This window comes from Octopus sinensis, linkage group LG28 (assembly GCF_006345805.1).
Source record: "Octopus sinensis linkage group LG28, ASM634580v1, whole genome shotgun sequence".
NCBI lineage: Eukaryota > Metazoa > Mollusca > Cephalopoda > Octopoda > Octopodidae > Octopus > Octopus sinensis.
In genome coordinates, this window is record NC_043024.1 from 19,586,853 (window position 1) to 19,608,654 (window position 21,802).

General features: G+C 37.4%; 1 protein-coding gene across 1 annotated transcript in view; it reads left to right on the plus strand.

The window, feature by feature from the left end:
- Positions 1 to 21,802, plus strand: part of LOC115225742 (roundabout homolog 2-like) — a 571,297-nt gene that overhangs the window by 287,422 nt on the left and 262,073 nt on the right. Inside the window, exons 2-3 of the mRNA XM_036514525.1 lie at positions 17,076 to 17,357; positions 19,467 to 19,778. Coding sequence (XP_036370418.1) covers positions 17,076 to 17,357; positions 19,467 to 19,778 — 594 coding nt within the window. The remainder of the gene's footprint in view (positions 1 to 17,075; positions 17,358 to 19,466; positions 19,779 to 21,802) is intronic.

A 21,802-nucleotide genomic window follows, 5' to 3' on the forward strand; every position in this document is an offset into this window, starting at 1 on the left:
GTTGCCAGCGCCGCCTAGACTGGCTTCCGTGCTGGTGACATGTACAAAGTACCATCTGAACGTGGCCGATGCCAGCGTCGCCTTGACTGGCTTCCGTGCCGGTGCCACGTAAAAAGCACCAATCTGATCGTGGCCATTGCCAGCCTCCCTTGGCACCTGTGCAGGGGGCACGTAAAAAGCACCCATTACACTCTCGGAGTGATTGGTGTTAGGAAGGGCATCCAGCTGTAGAAACACTGCTAGATCAGACTGGAGCCTGGTGCAGCCTTCTGGCTTCCCAGACCCTGTTCGAACCGTCCAACCCATGCTAGCATGGAGAACGGACGTTAAACGATGATGATGATGATGATGATGCTGGACTTTGCCTTTGATCCTTTAAGGGTTGATAAAATAATTAACACTTGAGTACTGTGGTCGATGCAATTGACTTACCCACTCCCCTGAAATTGCTGGCCTTGTGCCAACATTTGAAATCATTATTATTATTATTATTATTATTATTATTATTATTATTATTATTATTTATTATTATTATTATTATTATCATCATTATTATTATTATTATTATTATTATTATTATTATCATTATTATTATTATTATTGAGTGAGCGAGCAGAGCATGCCATCAAAGTGACACTGGGGTAAAATATACTAAGCCCAGTATACCCATCATGACTACCCGTCTGATAAGGGTACACCAGGCACATGCATCACAACCATATGTGCGCGACATGGTGATCTCATATCAAGATAAACAGCACATGACCTTGCAGGTGGGGCCCAGTTAGAATTTTCTTCAGATCGAGTAACCCATCCCGCTCAAAAGGTCCCTGAATAAGGGTTGTTTAAGGATGTTGAACGAAACACCCCTGTTTCCAGAGGTGAATTATTCAAACCCCAAAGAATTCCTCTCAACACATGGCTATGATGCTCCCCCACTACTTCTGCTTGTGATCAGAGATGCACATATCGTCAGCCACTAAGGGACATGCTCAACTGGTTAAGGTCAAACAACTCACAAGCAAATCTGTGGTATTGAGCAGAATATTTGCTGTAGCCCATCTTTTATACCAAGACAAAACAATGTATTATTATTATTATTATTATTATTATTATTATTATCATTACTATCATTATTATTATTATTATTATTGTCTTACTTCTCTGAGCACTTGGTCTTGTTTGTTCTGGTTGATTCTGTGAGAGCGGACAGCATCCTGTTGTCAGAGTTCTCATAGGGTCTCTTTCTGCAAATTATTATTATTATTATTATCATGAGTATTATTATTATTAATACTACCACCATTACTACTGTTATTATTACTATTATTATTTCTTCAATTATTATCAGTATTATTGTTGTTATAGTTTCAGTTACTATTATTATTATTATTATTATTATTATTATTATTATTCTATGTTTGACTTTTGCTTTATATTTGTACAAGTTGGCTCCAAGTCTCGCCCAGAGACCTCAAGAGACAACAGGGTTGGAAGTTCATGTTGTTGTTATGCCTAGTGTGCCATATATTTGGGGGGTGGGGATGTTGTACTAATGAATGTCTAAAAAAAAAAAAAAGTTTTTTTTTTTTTTTTTTAAACCGAAAATTATGGTTGTTTTAAACCTTGAGGTTACATAGAGAGTATTTTGCGTAGGATATGAGCAGTTCCCATGAGCACTATCCTTTGAACTTCTGCCATTTTTGGGTTTCCTGGTATCTGAGTTAGGTAGCTATCAGCCCCTTTTGCTATCATTCCCAGGGCACCTATGACAACAGGTATTGTTTTAGTCTTCAGCTTCCACATTTTGCTGATTTCTATTTCAAGATCTTTATATTTGCTCAGTTTTTGGTAGGTCCTGACAGATACGTTTATATCGATTGGGACAGTTTTTGGTAGGTCCTGACAGATACGTTTATATCGATTGTTTGAAGTCTTTCAATATGATGTCTGGCCTATTTGCATCTATCTTCCTGTCAGTTTGAATGGTGAAGTTCCAGAGGAGTGAGATGTGGTCATTTTCAAGCACTGGGGGTGGTTTGTGTTCCCACCAGTTTTTTTCATGGGGCAAATCCAGGTTTTTACAGATTACCCAGTGAATATATTGTGCAGCTCTATCGTGCTTGTTGAGATACTCTGTAGGCGCTAGAAGACTGCACTTGGAGACCACATGGTCAATGGTTTCATTTTGTTGCTTGCATACACGACACGTTGGACTGCTTCTGATCTTTAATATGTTGGCCTGGTAGTTTCTTGTTGGTAGGCATTGATCTTGAGCTGCTATGATAAACCCCTCTGTTTCAGATTTTAAGCCAGAGGCCATTAGCCATTGATGGGTCTAGCCATTGATGGGTCAGGGCTTATTATTATTATTATTATTATTATTATTATTATTATTATTATTATTATCATTATTATTATTCTTATCATTATTATTATTATTATCATTTTTATTATCATTATTATTATTATCATTATTATTATTATTATTATTATTATCATTATTATTATATTATTAATATTATTATTATTATTATTATTATCATTATTATTATTATTATTATTATTATTATTATTATTACAATTATTATTATTATTATTGTTATTATTATTATTATCATCATTATTATTATTATCATCATTATTATTATTATTATCATTATTATTATTATTATCATTATCATTATTATTATCATCATTATTATTATTATTAGTAGTAGTAGTAGTAGTAGTAGTAGTAGTAGTAAGTAAATCTGTAGTTGATATAAAAGGCTCAGAATTTTGTCTCCTTCCTTTATACGGCAATCCCTATGATGATATATAATATTTCGTAATTAAAGGGATGTCTGTTGTGCCTGGTAGACTGCCAGTCTGTTTAGAACAAAAACCAAAGAATGGAATTACCAGCCTTTCCTGTTTTCGGTATATCCTACAACACGGAACAATTATGGATATGTTATGAGCCAAACTGGAACTGTTGCAAACGGTTCCAAGCTAATTCTTGTTTGTTTTGTTTTGTTTTATTATATATTTTTTGTTTTATTTTTAAATTCATTGTTTTGAGAGTAGCGTAAGAAATGAAGAAAAATAGACTCTTCGGAAATGGAATTTTAATATGATTGCAATTATTAATCATTTTGGATTTCCTATTTTGTTTCCAAGACCGTTTTCGCAGTCTATGCAGAATTTTCTCTGCTTGTGCAAGTCTTGTATAGTAATGTTTTAAAACTGACTGCAAAAATTAAAAACAAAAAATACCAAAGATAAAACTCCTAAAAACGTTTTTTTTTTTTGCGCAATAATATTTTTATAATCAAGATAATTTTAGAAAGCTGTTGAAGTTTTTCTCATACATAAAACATAGAATTTCGTTTTTCATTTCTTTATTTTATAAATTCTTTTTTTGGGTTTCTTTTTCAACCATTATTTGGAACTGTGATGGCACAAAGAAAGAAAATATTTAAAATATTTCTTGAAAGACAAAGACAATTTTTAATTATTTAGTTAATTTAGATTATTACAATGTCTGTCAGAATATTACACACTAAGTTCTTGTCCATTGTAGAGATTTCATGGGGTACATCAGTGTCAAGAGGTCATAAGGTCTCCATGACAAAAGACTGATAAATTTTCTTGTACCACTGGAACTGTTCCACTTTACAGGTTCCTCATAAAGAAATTTCTAAATTTCAAGCCATCATTTTATGGATCCCTAACCCTAACCTACCAGCACAAAGCATAAGGTCATGTAGATAAAGGTAATGTGAGCTGGCATAAACGTTAGCATACCGGGCAAAATTTTTACTGGTATTTTGTCTGCTGTTACGTTCTGAGTTCAAATTCCACTGAGGTCAACTTTGCCTTTCATCCTTTCAGGGTCAATTAAATAAGTACCAGTTACGCACTGGGGTTGATATAATTGACTTAATCCATTTGTCTCTTCTTGTTTGTCCTCTCTGTGTTTACCCCCTTGTGGGTAGTAAAGAAATAGGTATTCCGTCTGCCACTACATTCTGAGTTCAAATTCCACCAAGGTCGACTTTGCCTTTCATCCTTTCGGGGTCGATAAATTAAGTACCAGTTATGCACTGGGGTCGATGTAATCGACTTAATCCATTTGTCTGTTCATGTTTGTACCCTCTCTGTTTAGCCCCTTGTGGGTAGTAAAGAAATAGGTATTTCACCTATCACTACGTTCTGAGTTCAAATTCTGCTGAGATTGACTTTGCCTTTCATCCTTTCGGGGTCGATTAAATAAGTACAGTTTTCTTTGGATTTCGCTGAGATTGGACACGCTGATCAATTGTGGACACAGAGTGACATTAAGGGGAGAGAAATAAACAAACATCACTCTCACCATGTTGAGGAACACCCAAAAGTTTGACTGTGATTTCAGACAGTCCTGTATGTAGGGGTATGCTGAAAGCGTTAACCAGGTATAATCCCTTCCGAACCAGATATAACATCTTAATGGGTAATAGTTGGCACAGGGAACATAGAAGATTTTATCACAAGGTCAGAAGTGGGCTTAACTTCAACACGGAAAACACAAGCAATGCTGGGTCCAACAGCTAGTCTCCACATAAAGCCATGTCCCTACTTCCTACTATACTTCCATTGAATTAAAGGGCTTTTATCTTTCTTTTGCCAGCTACTAGGCCACCTCACTAGTGTTGGTGCCATGCAAAAGCACTTGGTACACTTCGTAAAGGGGTTGGCATTAGGTAGGGCGTTTGGCCATAGAAACCATACTGACGCAGACATAAGAGTTTGACAAAGTCCTCCAACATGCTGGATTCTACCAAACTGTCCGGCCCATGCAAGCATGGATGGACATTAAATAATGATGGTGATTATGATGCTTTTCCTAGCACTGGCCTTCATCTGTTTTTTCAAGTAAGGGATGTTTTATTCCACTGCCTTTTGAAAGAGCAGAGTTGGTGTTAACAGAGAGTATAAGCATCACACCACTGTTCCACTCAAGTTGTGACACATAGAGACTTACATGCACACATGCACACACACACATATGGCAGGCTTCTGTACAGTTTCCATTTTCTAATTTCACTCATAGAGCATCGGTTATGCCAGAACCATTGCAGAAGATAGAAGAGATGCTTACACAACGTACCACAAAGCTGCAGACCTAACTTCATACCCACTTGGCCATGCCTGAATCATCACCATCATCACCATCATCTTCTTCTTCTTCTTCTTCTTCTTCTTCTTCTTCTTTTTCTTCTTCTTCATTGTTTGCTTTCTTCTTCGTTTTCCTCTTCGTTTTCTTCTTCTTTCTTTCTTCTTCTTTCTTCTTCTTCTTCTTCTTCTTCTTTCTTCTTCTTCTTTCTTCTTCTTTCTTTCTTCTTCTTTCTTCTTCTTCTTCTTCTTCTTCTTCCTTTTAGTTCTTCTTTGCTTTCTTCTTCATTCTTCTTCATTCTTCTTCATTCATCTTCTTCTTCTTCTTCTTCTTCTTCATTCATTCATTCTTCTTCTCTTCTTCTTCTTCTTCTTCTTCTTCTTCTTCATTCTTCTTTTTCTTCAATCCTTAGCTGGCAACCAGAAGGGGTGGCTGATGTGGGTACTGCTGGATGACAAACTCTGCTGAGGATGTTATTCCATGCTTGCCAACCCATTCTGCTGGCATCAGCACACACTCGAGGTCGAAGCTCTGCAACTTCAGGTCTACCTCAATTTGCTTCCACATGTCTTCTTTGATGTGTTGCATTGGATTCTTTGATGCATCGTCACTGGCACCACAAAATTTGGTGTGATAGTCTTCTAGTGTTCATCCTGCAGATATGGCCAAACCACTGTAGCCAATGCTGGAGTTGGTCATCAATGGTCAGCTGCTGCTGTTGGCTTTGTTCCTGGATGTTGTTGCTTGAGATGTGGTCATGTAGGGAGACACCTATGATCTCATGACAATATTGCATCTGAAGCATCTCGAGTTTGTTCAGGCCTTGTTTGAAGACGGTCCAAGTCTCAGCACTGTTGAGGGTGACAGGCAAAACCAGCATGTGGAAAAGACAGATCTTGGTCCTTAGGGAGATGTTGGGCTTCTTCCAGACACACCATTGAAGGGTTATGAACACAGAAGTGACAGACCTAATTCAGCAGGTGATCTCTACTCCTGAAACCACTGTCTTCTCTGCAACCATCAACGAAACAAAATGAGAACAGTGAGATGTCACGTACCTTCAGCATAGAGTCATAGTGATGTGACCACAAAAACTTTGGAAACCCATTTTTTAACCCATTAGAATTTAACCCTGCCACATCTGGCCAAAATACTCAATACATTTTATGTTCAAACTGGCTCCACCTGGCTTCTCACTCCTGCCCTACTATGTCATTCTAAAAATAAACAATTTCATCATCAAAATCTCAAAGCTATGAAATTATGTATGATAAATTAAAAAGAATGAGATGAAATAAGCATTGCCTTTCACAGAACAATCCGAATGCTAAAAGGTTAAACCAACCATATCAGACCCAAATATTTCAACCTGTTTTTATGTTCAGCCTAGCCACATCCAGCCTCTCACACCTACCTTACACTGTCATTCTACGAATAGACAACCCCATCATTGAAATCTCAAAGCTTCAAGATAAGACATGATTAATTCAAAGCAACGTGAATAAACAAGCATTTCTTTGACAGAGTAATTTGAAAGCTGAAGAATTAGATGTTCTACTTTTCTGTATCATTTTAGTGCACAGACTTGTACAATTCCAAACTTGGTAAACTCAAAGACATGTCTGTATCCATATTCTTCTTAGTTACGGTGAGGATTCTTTAAGAAAAGAAAACCTAGTTTTATATTCGTTTTATATAATTTCCGTTCTTTAGAATGAGGAATTGTTGAAAACGCCAACCTCTGTGTTATTGCTTCTATTTTTAACTTATTTCATGTTCTTCAAAATATCAAATCACTGTTTCTCACTCAATATGTTTGGCACCAAATAAAACCATCACATTTTAAATGAATTTTCATTTAAAACGATTTTATGTAACAATTTTATTAAGACTTCTTAAAATAGACTTTTTTAATAGCAAATTTTAGATTCTTGCAATTAAATTTAAATACTAACCTTATGCACCGATGTAGTGCAAACATAGCTGTGTGGTTAAGAACTTTGCTTTGCAACTGCATGGTTACAAGTTCAATCTCACTGGAGAGTAGCCTGACAAATATTTTCTATTATAGGCTTGGGTAAATTTATTTTTGGAAAATGTATAGAATAGGCGCAGGAGTGGCTGTGTGGTAAGTAGCTTGCTTGCCAACCACATGGTTCTGGGTTCATTCCCACTGTGTGGCACCTTGGGAAAGTGTCTTCTACTATAGCCTCGGGCCGACCAAAGCCTTGCGAGTGGATTTGGTATACGAAAACTGAAAGGCCCGTCGTATATATATATGTATATATATATATATATATATACATATATATACATATATATATATATATATATATATATATATATATATATATATATATGTTTGTGTGTGTGTATGTATGTGGGTATATATGTTTGTGTCTGTCTTTGTTCCCCCCAACATCGCTTGACAACTGATGCTGGTGTGTTTACGTCCCCGTACCTTAGCAGTTCGGCAAAAGAGCCCGAAGAAAATTAAGAAACTCTGAATGCAAGACAACAAGAATAAGAATTGAGAAAATTAGACCTTTAATTGGTGATTGCACCTCGCAATACCAGTGATCTTTTCTGTAGTATCAACATATTCAGAGAGAGGAAATATCAGTCAAATTAATATATCCGGAAATATATGTTAACACAATGTTATCAAGGCAATCCAAAATTGGTTAAATTCATAATGAACTAAGAAAATAGTTCCAGGAGACGAATGTATACAAAAAATGTTTAAAAATGTTAAAAAATGTTAGGAAAGGCGTAGGAGTGGCTGTGTGGTAAGTAGCTTGCTTACGAACCACATGGTCCCGGGTTCAGTCCCACTGCGTGACACCTTGAGCAAGTGTCTTCTACTATAACCTCAGGCTGACCAAAACCTTGTGAGTGGATTTGGTAGACGGAAACTGAAAGAAGCTCGTCGTATATATGTATATATACATGTGTGTGTGTGTGTGTGTGTGTGTTTGAGTGTCTGTGCTTGTCCCCCCCCCCAACATCGCTTGACAACCGATGCTGGTGTGTTTACGTCCCTGTAACTTAGCAGTTCAGCAAAAGAGTCCGATAGAATAAGTACTAGGCTTACAAAGAATAAGTCCCGGGGTCGATTTGTTCAACTAAAGGCGGTGCTCCAGCATGGCCGCAGTCAAATGACTGAAACAAGTAAAAGAGTAAAGAGTAAATATATTTTAAGAAAGCCAATTTAACTTTTGATGATATCAGTACATATTGAAAGAATAAAAGAATAAAAAGATGAATTCTGCATAAAGACAATCAGAAACATAGGAATTCTATGTCATGACAATTAGTTATCTATCAATTAAATATGCTAAACATTTTTTAGAAAAATTATATATTATATGAAAAGCAGTTATAATTAATGGATTATTTAGAATTGAAATATTTAAATGTTTTTCTATAGTTGTGAGAATATTTTGATGTAAAATTACCTTTATAATTTAATAATATTAATTTAGACATAATTATATTACACATTTCCTCAAGGCAAAGATTACAATTAAAATTACCAGTATTATATGATGGTGCGTACCTAATGGAACACTTTAAATGATACTTAATTTTCTTATCTTTTAAATCCCAAATGCATTTACTAAAATTTGGAGATTTACATTTGAGAATAATTATGAAATTGAGATTTCCAAATTGTAGCAGATGCACCTATGTAATAATACGTATGGTCCCCTGTTATTACATTACATTGATACACTGTATTTTTCCTAAAACACTGATTTTGTAAAGGACATATAATTTTGTTTTTAAAATTACAAATTGCATATATTCACTTGTATGTGGCACTCATGTTTAAAAGAATTAATACAAATCCTCCACTCAAAAGTAGGTATTAAGGCAGGATTATTAGTATTATAATTAATATTATTACTAGGTGTTATCTTAACTGTATTATCAGAGTTGGAATTACTTTCACTTAAAGAATTGAAATTATTTCAGGAAGATTATCATTAGAGTAAATTTCACAATACATATTAATTATTTTATTCTTGTTTATTGATTTAGGATTGAGATATTTCCTAATTCCCTATTTAATGTGCGCTACTATAATCTCAGTTAAATTTTTGGTGGAAAAATATGAAGTTTTATACTATGACAATTGAATAATTTCCCATATTTCTTGAAAGGGAGAAAAATTTATCCAGCGCAGCAAAGAATTTCTGAGGAATATGGGTAGCTCTGAAATATGTGAATGGTGCATTATACCAGATAATATTCCTTTGTTTTGTCTTTCTATTATATATATATATATATATATGTAAGCAATAATAAATCTCTGAGCAAGGTATAAACAGTAGCTGCAACACATCGTGAAGTATATTTGCCACTTATATGTGGCTAACCCCTAAGGATGGATGCTACTGTAGCTTGTAGCCCAGGAGCATCCACCCTTAGGGGTTAGCCACATTTAAGTGGTAAATATAATTCATGATATATATATATATATATATGTATATACATACATATACATATATATGTGTGTGTGTGTGTCTCTGTGTATATACATACACACACACACATATATATATATATGTGTGTGTGTGTGTCTGTGTATATACATGCATACATATATATATGTGTTTTTTTAGTATTAACATTATTAATATGAGATTTTCTCCTGGTGTAATCTTTATACTTAAAGTCATACATATCTATCTATTCAATATTCTAAGCATTTTCATAAAAGTTACAATCATTCTTGACTGAATATGTTTTTTTTCTTTATGTATGTTTTTATACTGATCTAAAAACTTGTGTACTTTCTTTTGTGTCCCTTTATGATGCACTTGCAACCTCCTAAGTTCAAACATTGCCCACCAGATTTGACTACAATGGGCTGCATGTGCTTAAGCAGAACAATGTAGGATCCAAAAATTTAATCACGGACAGAAAAGGCATTGTGTTGGTCCCTTTGCACTGCTTTCAGTGCTGCTAACTTCTTACTGCCCTCCTTACTCACATTTAGGGGTTTAGGGGTTTAGTTTGTCAAAGAGTTGAGGTTTCATTCTTCGTTATAGATGATCTGTCCCCTTTACCAACAATTTCCACTCCTATAAAGTGAAGCCACACTTTTTCAAATTCCCTTTAAGTACATAGGTGTGGCTACATGATTAAGAAGTCTACTTCTCAACCACAAGATTTTTGGTTCAATCCCACAGCTTGGCACTTTGTGCAAGTGTCTTTTACTATAGCTCCAAGATGACCAAAGCATTGTGAATGGTCTTGGAAGATTAAAATGAGAAGGAACAAATTGTGTGTGTGTGTGTGCGTGTGTGTGTGTGTGTGTGTGTCCTTGTCTTGACAGTATGTGATTACTCTTTTACTCTTTTACTTGTTTCAGTCATTTGACTGCGGCCATGCTGGAGCACCGCCTTTAATCGAGCAACACTTATTCTATCGGCCTCTTTTGCTGAACCGCTATGTAATGGGGACATAAACACACCAGCATTGGTTGTCAAGCAATGCTAGGGGGACAAACACACACACGCAATATATATATATATATATATATATATACATATATATACGACGGGCTTCTTTCAGTTTCCCTCTACCAAATCCACTCACAAGGCTTTGGTTGGCCCGAGGCTATAGTAGAAGACACTTGCCCAAAGTGCCATGCAGTGGGACTGAACCCGGAACCATGTGGTTGGTAAGCAAGCTACTTACCACACAGCCACTCCTGTGCCTGATTGCTGTAAATGAATGTTGTTTGTTTCCAATATTCTACGCAAACATGTCTGACCACGAGAAAATATTACCTTATTTGGAAACTGATAAGAGTTGGTGGTTAGAAGGACATCCCACTGAAGAAACACTACCTCTGTAAACTTCATCCAATCCATCCATGGAAGCATAGAAAAATTGATGCTAAAGCAATCATGATGATGATGATGATGATGATATGTGTTCAAAACTCCTTCCTTGTTCTCACATCCTTCATCTGAGAATAAAACAGCGTTTTGAGTAACCAATGGTCTATAGTTCACTAAACATGACCAGTCTATCAAAGCTGGTGCCATATAGTCAGAGTGCCAATGCCAAAGATATTGGCTGGTTATATTACACTGGCACTTTTCATTATATTCTATCACTAGATCATCGTCAGCATCATTATCATCATTTTAACGTCTGTTTTCCCATGTTTGCATGAGTTAGATTGAATACATTAAGACAGATTTTCTCTTAGGCGGGATGCCCTTCTTGTCACCAACCCTCACCTGTTTGTGAGTAAGTTAATATTCCCCCATGGCTGCACATATTTTCATAGTAGATTGCAAATGAAGAGCACTACTCATATGATGATGATGACACCTCATTACAACAATCCCGTGAAGATATGACAGGGAGACAACAACTCTCACACACAAACACACATTTGTACACATGTTTTAACTTGCCATGAAATATTCTGAAGTGTAGCCTGTTGGTTATGTTACAGCACAATTATACATAAGTGTGTATCTCTGTATATATTTGTTTGTTTATTTATATGTGTGATGGATGATGTAGCATTGATTACGTAATTAACATAGATTACAAAATAGCTGTCAATGAATTGAACAAGCATCTGTTCTCTCATTTTTCTTATTTAATGTTCCACTGCATGACCCCTTGAGCAAGTGTCCTCTACTATAGCCTCAGGTTGACCAAAACCTTGTGAATGGACTTGGTAAATGGAAACTAAAAGAAGCCCATCACACATATATGTGTGTGTGCATCCACACTACCTGACAATAGGTGTTGGTGTGTTTACATCCCTGTAATTTAGCATTGGGGGAAAAGAGACCAATAAAATAAGTAGCAGGTTGAAGAAAAACATGTCTTAGGCTCAATTCTTTCAACTACGTAAAATTCTTTGAGACAAGGTCTCAGCAAGGCCACATGCATTACAATGACTGAAACAAGTAAAAGAATATATATATATAATAATTAGAAAACCCACCTTTTATCAATTCAAAATGAACAATTAAAGTACACCATCTAGAAAATTACATATAATAGAAATACTAAAATTAAAATAACAATAATATACCGATGATTATGTAAATTGCAAAATAATAATAAAAAACATCAAATATATTCGTTTTTATTATTATTTTGCAATTTACTTAATCATCAGCATATTATTGTTATTTTAATTTTAATATTTCTATTACGTGTAAAATTTCTAGATGGTGTAATTTAATTGTTCATTTTGAATTGATAAAAGGTAGGTTTTTCTCAATTTTATATATTTATATATTATATTTTGTGAAATTTGATTTAGTGTTTCTAAATTGAAATTTTCCCTGTAAGTTAGGAATAGTATTTCCTCAATTAATTATTATTTTTATAATTATTATATATATATATATATATATATATATATATATTATATATAATATATATATATATATATATATATATATATATTATGATGCGCTTCTTTCAGTTTCCATCTACCAAATCCACTAACAAGGCATTTGACAGCTTAGAACCATATTAAAAAAATAATAAAAAACACTTTCCTGAGGTGCAATACTGAGACTGAACCCTGAACCAAGCAGTTGAGAAACCAACATCTTAACCACTGCTACCCCTACTTCTGGATGCTCATGATTATTCTGAGACATCTCTGGTGCTATAATTTATATACCATAAATATAATCTACATTAAAAAAAAAACCCATTTATTATCAATGTTGTCTCAAACATAGCATTTATTGGGCAAGTAATTGTACAATAAAAGTCAGGCGTCTGTTCAAAATAGGAAAATAAAAATGTGACAGAGACAATGCGTATCTTTTTTGCTATGTTATTATCATTCGCTTAATTATTTTTTTATTTTCGTTATATATATATATCATCATCGTTTAGCGTCTGCTTTCCATGCTAGCATGGGTTGATATATATATATATATATATATATATATGTATATACTCTTTTACTCTTTTCGGTCATTTGACTGTGGCCATGCTGGAGCACCGCCTTTAGTCGAGCAGCTTGACTCCGGGACTTATTCTTTTTGTTAGCCCAGTACTTATTCTATCGGTCTCTTTTTGCCGAACCGCTAAGTGACGGGAACGTAAACACACCAGCATCGGTTGTCAAGCGATGTTGGGGGGACAAACACAGACACACAAACATATACACACGCATACATATATATATATATATATATATATATATGATAGGCTTCTTTCAGTTTCCATCTACCAAATCCACTCACAAGGTATTGGTCGGCCCGGGGCTATAGCAGATGACACTTGCCCAAGATGCCACGCAGTGGGATTGAACCCGGAACCATGTGGTTGGTTAGCAAGCTACTTACCACACAGCCACTCCTGCGCCTATATATATATTGTTTTGAAATTTGGTAATGGTATGAGTGGGGTTAAATTTTGTTCCACAACTTTGTGGTCTAGGTAACTAGGTTCAGTGACTTCTGTGGTAGTCTTAAGAAAACAAATGTCTTCTGAGAAGAATTTTGGTACTGGATATTGTGTAGTGGAAGCTTGCTACAAAGACAGATATATAGGCGGTCGGGTAGATGAATTAGATACATTAAAAAGATAGATAGATAGATAGATAGATAGAGACAGAAAGAGAGAAAAATGATAGATAGATAGATAGGAGTGGCTGTGTGGTAAGTAACTTGCTAACCAACCACATGGTTCCGGGTTCAGTCCCACTGCGTGGCATTTTGGGCAAGTGTCTTCTGCTATAGCCCCGGGCCGATCAATGCTTTGTGAGTGGATTTGGTAGATGGAAACTGAAAGAAGCCTGTCGTATATATGTATATATATGTATGTGTGTGTGTGTTTGTGTGTCTGTGTTTGTTCCCCTAGCATTGCTTAACAACCAATGCTGGTGTGTTTATGTCCCCGTAATCTAGCGGTTCGGCAAAAGAGACCGATAGAATAAGTACTGGTCTTACAAAGAATAAGTCCCCGAGGTCGATTTGCTCGACTAAAGGCGGTGCTCCAGCATGGCTGCAGTCAAATGACTGAAACAAGTAAAAGAGAAAAGAGAGAAAGAGAAATAGATAGGTAGATAGATAGATAGATAGATAGATAGATAGATAGATAGATAAAGAATGAGAGAGAGAGAGAGAGGGATAAGTTGATAGTTACTTAGCAACCTAGATAGATGAATGGACAAATGGACAGACAGGTAGCTGCAGGAAAACCTTTGTGGTGAGAAGTTTGCTTTCCAACCACATGGTTCCAGGTTCAGTCCCACTGCATGGCACCTTGCGGCAAGTGTCTTCTACTATAACTTCGAGTCAACGAAAGTTTTGTTAGTCGATTTGGTAGACAGAAACTGAAAGAAGCCTGTGAAAATGATTTGTTTCTGCTACGAGTGATACATGATTGCATATTTTGTGATTAGTGAAGGTGCATGGTTCAATGGTTAGGGATTCAGCTCACAATTGTAAGGTGAAGAGTTCGATTCCTGCTGGTGCTTTGTGTCCTTAAGCAAGACACTCTATTTCACATTGCTGCAGTCCACTCGGCTGGCAAACATGCATAGTAATTGTATATGAAGGGGCTATACTATTTCTTTACTACCCACAAGGGGCTAAACATAGAGTGGACAAACAAGGATAGACAAACGGATTAAGTCGATTACATCGACCCCAGTACGTAACTGGTACTTAATTTATCGACCCCGAAAGGATGAAAGGCAAAGTCGACCTCGGCGGAATTTGAACTCAGAACATAACAGCAGACGAAATACTTCTAAGCATTTCGTCTGGTGTGCTAACGTTTCTGCCAGCTCGCCACCTTCTTTTTTTGTATATGAAGGGGATATCCTTGTCACATTTTGTGGCAAGCTGAATTTCTTTGAGAACTACATTAAGGGTATGCACGTCTGTGGTGTACTCAGCCACTTACAGTTTAATTTCCTGAGTAAGCTGTTCTATGGATTTTATTTTTAGCATCCTTTGAACCTTGGGAAATATGCTGTGCTTCAGAAAACCCATCAAACCAAATGAAATGATAGTCATAACTGATGCCAGCGTCGAGTAACTGATACCCATGCTGGTGGCACGTAAAAAGCACCCTTTGAACTTTGGGCCTCACGGATGCAGTGACGAGTGAGACCTTTGGTGATACACCATGCTTGAGAAGACCTGTCAAGCCAAGTGAGATCACAGACGTGACTGATGCCAGTGTTATATAACTGGCACCCACTAAACTCATGGAGTGGTTGGCATTAGGAAGAGCATCCGGCCATAGAAACGATGGCTAATCAGATTGAAACCTGGTACAGCTTCCCAGCTTACCAGTCTTCAGTCAAATTGTCCAACCCATGCCAGCATGGAAAACGGACGTTAAATGATGATGAGGAGGAGGAAAGGGAGGAGGAAGTTAAACAAAGTTTCATATTATATATTATATATTATATATTCAACATCAATGGAAATTGTAGCTGTGATACCAGTGCCGGTGGCACATAAAAGAACCATCCGAACGTGGCCGTTGCCAGCGCTGGCTCGACTGGCTTCCGTGCCGGTGGCACATAAAAAGCACCATCCGATTGTGGCCATTGCCAGCCTCTCATGGCCTCCGTGCCGGTGGCACATAAAAAGCACCATCCGCTCGTGGCCGTTTGCCAGCCTCGTCTGGCAGCTGTGCCGGTGGCATGTAAAAAGCACCCACTACACTCACGGAGTGGTCGGCGTTAGGAAGGGCATCCAGCTGTAGAAACATTGTCAGATCAGACTGGGCCTGGTGCTGCCTTCTGGCGTCCCAGATCCCGGTTGCACCGTCCAACCCATGCCAGCATGGAAAGCGGATGCTAAACGATGATGATGATGATGATGATGATGATATTTGAGAAGATAAATAAAGTCTGTTGATTAGATATCATTATTCCTGTTCATGCAACGTCTTGCCAGAAATAAATGAATACTGAAAATGCTTCCCCTGGGCAACAAAGCAAGGAAAGCTTGCTATTAGAACATGCTCACAAATGATTGCTGATCTTCCACAAACAACCTTGCCCAGACTTGTTCCTCAAAGGGGAACTTTCTAGGTGGAAACCTATGGTCATTCATAACCAAAGGAGTTCTTTACTTTTATATGATTAACATGGGTTATGAAACAGCTGTTAAGTAATTGAATAAACATCAATTTTCTCATTTTGCTTATCTGATTTTCCACTGCACGGCACCTTCAGCAAGTGTCTTCTACTATAACCACAGGCCAACCAAAACCTTGTGAGTGGATTTAGTAGGGAGAAACTGAAAGAAGCCCATCATATGAGTGCAGGAGTGGCTGTGTGGTAAGTAGTTTGCTTACCAACCACATGGTCTCGGGTTCAGTCCCACTGCATGGGACCTTGGGCAAGTGTCTTCTACTATAGCCTCGGGCCGACCAAAACCTTGTGAGCGGATTTGGTAGACGGAAATTGTAAGAAGCCCATCGTATATATGTATATATATGTGTGTGTGTGTGTGTTTGTCCCCTCCAACATCGCATTGACAACCGAACTGAAAAAAGCCTGTCATATATATGTGATATATGTATATATGTATATATGATATATATATATATATACATATATATATAAATTATAATATATAGACACATATATATATATATATATATATATAACATATATATTATATATATATATTATATATGTATGTGTGTGTGCTTGTCCCCCCAACATCGCTTGACAACCGATGCTGGGTGTGTTTACGTCACCGTAACTTAGTGGTTCGGCAAAAGAAACCGATAGAATAAGTACTAGGCTTACAAAGAATAATTCTGGGGTCGATTTGCTTGAATACAGGCGGTGCTCCGGCATGGCCACTGTCAAATGACTGAAACAAGTAAAAGAGTAAAGAGTATATGTATATGTATTTATTTAATTCAATTCTTCTTTTTTTTTGTGTATTTCCAGAATTTGTTCGCTATCCACAAAATGCCGTTGTGAACCTCGGTCAATCATCATTCACACTAAGCTGCCTTGCAAAATCGCCACAAAAAAATAAACTTCACTACGAATGGACACTGAATGGCCATGATGTCCGTAGTCAACCTGATGGTCGTGACCAGACAGGCCCTTCATTAGTTCTGCATAATGTTCGCCACGGTGATTATGGCTGGTACCAATGCATTGTCAGTGATCCAGTAAACAAAGAAGAGAAAGTGGTGTCCCCCAAGGCATATGTCATTCAACCATGTACGTATAAAACCTATTTCTTTATTGCCCGCGAGGGGCTAAATATAGAGGGGACAAACAAGGACAGACATGGGTATTAAGTCGATTATATCGACTCCAGTGCGTAACTGGTACTTAATTTATCGACCCCGAAAGAATGAAAGGTAAAGCTGACCTTGGTAGAATTTGAACTGAGAATGTAAAGACAGATGAAAGGCCATTAAGTACTTTTGCCTGGCATGCTAACAATTCTCCAAGCTTGCTACTATCTTTTTTATTATAAAGGCAGTGAGAGTTCAAATGATGCCAAGGCTGGCTTTGTCTTCGATCATTTCAAGGTCCGTGAAATAGTTGGAAACTGGAATCAGTGGAATCAACTAGCTCTCTTTCACTAAATTTCAGGCCTTGAGCCTATAGCAGAAAGAATTATTATTATTATTATTATTATTATTATTATTATTATTATTATTATTATTATTATTATTATTATTCTATGTTTGACTTTTGCTTTATATATTTGTACAAGTTGGCTCCAAGTCTCACCCAGAGACCTCAAGAGACAACAAGTTAGAAGTTCATGTTGGTGTTATGCCTAGGGTGCCATATATTTGGTTTTGTACATAGTATTGTTCTAGAGAATGTTTAAGAAACCATAAGAAAATTATGTTTGTTTTAAAATTTGAAATTACATAGAAAGTATTTTGCGTAGGATATGAGCAGTTCCCATGAGCACTGTCTTTTGAATTTCTGCCATTTTGGGGTTTCCGGTATCTGAGTTAGGTAGCAATCAGCCCCTTTTGCTATCATTCCCAGGTCACCTATGACAACAGGTATTGTTTTAGTCTTCAGCTTCCACATTTTGCTAATATCTATTTCAAGTTCTTTATATTTGCTCTTGTATTTATTATTATTATTATTATTATTATTATTATTATTATTATTATTATTATTTTTAATTCTCTCCTTCAAACACTTATATGTCAAAATCGATGGGAGTGACCATCATCATCATCATTATTATTGAGTGAGAAAGCAGTGCATGCTATCAAAGTGACACTGGGGTAAAATATACAAAACCCAGTATACCCATCATGACTACCCGTCTGATAAGGGTACACCAGGCACATGCATCACAACCATATGTGCGCGACTTGGTGATCTCACATCAAAATAAACAGCACCTGACCTTGCAGGTGGGAACTAGTTAGAATTTTCTTCAGGTTCAGAAACCCATCTTGCTCAAAAGGTTCCTGAATAAGGATTGTTTAAGGATGTTGAACGAAACACCCATGTTTCCAGAGGTAAATTATTCAAACCCTAAAGAATTCCTCTCAACACACGGCTATGATTCTCCCCCATTACTTCTGCTTGTGATCACAGATGAACATATCGTGAGCCGATAAGGGACATGCTCAACTGGTTAAAGTCAAACAACTGACAAGCAAATCTGTGGCATTGAGCAGAATATTTGCTGTTGGTGGTGAGCTGCAAGAATTATAAGCATGTTGGCCAAATGCTTTTGTGGCATTTCCTCTGCTTTTATATTCCAAGTTCAAATTGCACCAAGGTTGTCTGTGCCTGTTATCCTTTCAAAATCAATGAAATAAGTACCAGATGAATGCTAGGGTCAATGTGATTGACTTGCCCTTCCCAAAAAATTTCAGGTCTTGTGCCTATGGTAGAAAGGGTTCTTCTTCTTCTTCTTCTTTCTTCTTCTTCTTCTTCTTTTTCTCTTCTTCATTTTTCATTCTTCGTTCTTATTCTCTTCTTCTTTCTTCTTCATTATTCTTTCTTTTCTCATTCTTCTTCTTCTCATTCTTCTTCTTCTCTTCTTCTTTTCTCCTGATTCCTCCCCCTTCTTCTTCTCTTCTTCTTCTTCTCTTCTTCTTCTAATTCTTTCTCTTCTCATTCTTTTCTTCTCCTTCTACTTTTTCTCCTGCTCCTCCCTTCTTCTTCTTCTTTCTTCTTCATTCTTCTTCGTTTTCTCCTTCTTCTTCTTCTTCTTCTTTCTTCTTCTCATTCTTCTTCTTCTCTTCTTCTTCTTCTTCTTCTTCTTCTTCTTCTTATTATTATTATTATTATTATTATTATTATTATTATTATTATTATTATTATTATCATTATTTGCAGTTCTTGGCAGTTTTCAAAACCATCCAGAGTCTGGTATAGTGCGTGTTGGGGAATCCGTTGCTCTAAGCTGTTTGACAGGAAGAAGTGTGCCTCCCCCTCGAGTCTACTGGGAGAAAGATGGGATTATTTTCAAAAGTGGCACCCAGAAATACGAAACCACAAAAATAGTTGGTCAGCCCCTTATCACAGTAACAAATATGACTTTGGATATTACCGCTACCGATGCCGTGTCTGGAGAATACATCTGTGTTGCCGAGAACAACATGACTGGAGATATTTACAGGAGTGACCCAGGGAGTATACATTCGGCAGGTGAGATTTGAACCTTGATATTTTTTCTGAAGAAATACTACAGCTATTTGTATTGTTTTTGTTGTTGTTGTTGTTGTTGTTTTTGTTGTTGTTATCATCATTGCTGTTGGCGGAATAGCAGAATCAATAAAGCATCAGACAAAATGCTGTAGAGAGAGTTTGTTCCTTCTTGAACCATGCCTGACCTCATAAGGGCCGGTTTCCCGGTTTCTTTGGTGTATAGGTTCCCCACCTGGATGGGACGCCAGTCCATTGCAGGTGAGCTGCAAGATGCAGGAGGAAAGAGTGAAAGTTGTGGCGAAAGAGTCAGCAGAAGTTCACCATTGCTTTCTGCTGGAGTCATGTGGAGCTTAGGTGTTTTCACTCATAAACACACACATCACCCGGTCTGAGATTCGAACCCGTGATCCCTCGACCATGAGTCTGCTGCTCTAACCACTAGGCCATGTGCCACCACAATAATAATAATAATAATGTTTGTTCCTTCTCGAGCCATGCCTGGCTCATAAGGGCCGGTTTCCCGGTTTCCTTGGCATAGAGGTTCCCCACCTGGATGGGATGCCGGTCTGTCACAGGTGAGCTGCAAGATGCAGGAGGAAAGAGTGAGAGAAAGTTGTGGTGAAAGAGTCAGCAGAAGTTCGACATTACCTTCTGCTGGAGCCGCATGGAGCTTAGGTGTTTCGCTCATAAACACACATCGCCCGGTCTGAGATTCGAACCCGCGATCCCTCGACCATGAGTCCATTGCTCTAACCACTAGAGGTTGTTTGGAATAACTTTGACATTTTGCATCATGACACAAAGCACGATGCCCCATCCAAATATAAAAGTACTTTTCAAAATCAAAAGCTATCAAGCTTGTTTACCAACCACATGGTTCCGGGTTCAGTCCCACTGCATGGCATCTTGGGCAAGTGTCTTCTATTATAGCCTTGGGCCGACCAAAGCTTTGTGAGTGGATTTGGTAGATGGGAAACTGAAAGAAACCTGTTGTATATATGTATGTAAGTATATGTGTGTATATGTTTGTGTGTCTGTGTTTGTCCCCCAACATCACTTGACAATCGATGCTGGTGTGTTCACGTCCCTGTAACTTAGCGGTTCGGCAAAAGAGACCGATAGAATAAGTACTAGGCTTACAAAGAATAAGTCCTGGGGGTGATTTCTTCGACTAAAGGCAGTGCTCCAGCATGGTCGCAGTCAAATGATTGAAACAAGTAAAAGAGTAAAAGAGTAACTAGATTATGGCTGGGTGCCAGCAGCCATCCATGGCTTCCACTACAACTTCATGATGGCTGTGGAACCCTAGTGCATGCATTCCTTAACGTGAACCCGGAAAGATTTTGAAACACCTCTTTGATCTTGGCCACCAGCTCAGTATTGGTGTTGCAGGCAGGCAGGTTGGCATCATCTCAACTGTGCTTCACGCTTAGTAATATATGGAATTACAACCTGGGGAATTAGGAAGCCAGAAATTGAAGTTGGTGACAAGCATTTGTGACTCTTTCCAGAGTCGCAGGATGGCTGTGTGGTAAGTAGCTTCCTTACCAACCACATGGTTCCAGGTTCAGTCCCACTGCATGACACCTTGGGCAAGTGTCTTCTACTATAGCCTTGGGCCAACCAAAGCCTTGTGAGTGGATTTGGTAGATGGAAACTGAAAGAAGCCCGTCATATATATATATATATATATATGTGTGTGTATGTGTTTGTGTATCAGTGTTTGTATCCCCGCCCCCAACATCGCTTGACAACCGATGCTGGTGTGTTTACATCCCCGTAACCTAGCGGTTCGGCATAAGAGACTGATAGAATAAGTACTAAGCTTACAAAGATTAAGTCCTGGGGTCGATTTGCTCGACTAAAGGTGGTGCTCCAGCATGGCCGCAGTCAAATGACTGAAACAAGTAAAGAAATAGAGAAAGGTGTGGCAAAGAGGCAAATCTTGCTGCCACACATATGGCCTTCCAGCAGCAACCCCTTCGAGTCAGGCTTTAACCACAGTCCCCAATAGCTTCATGTAG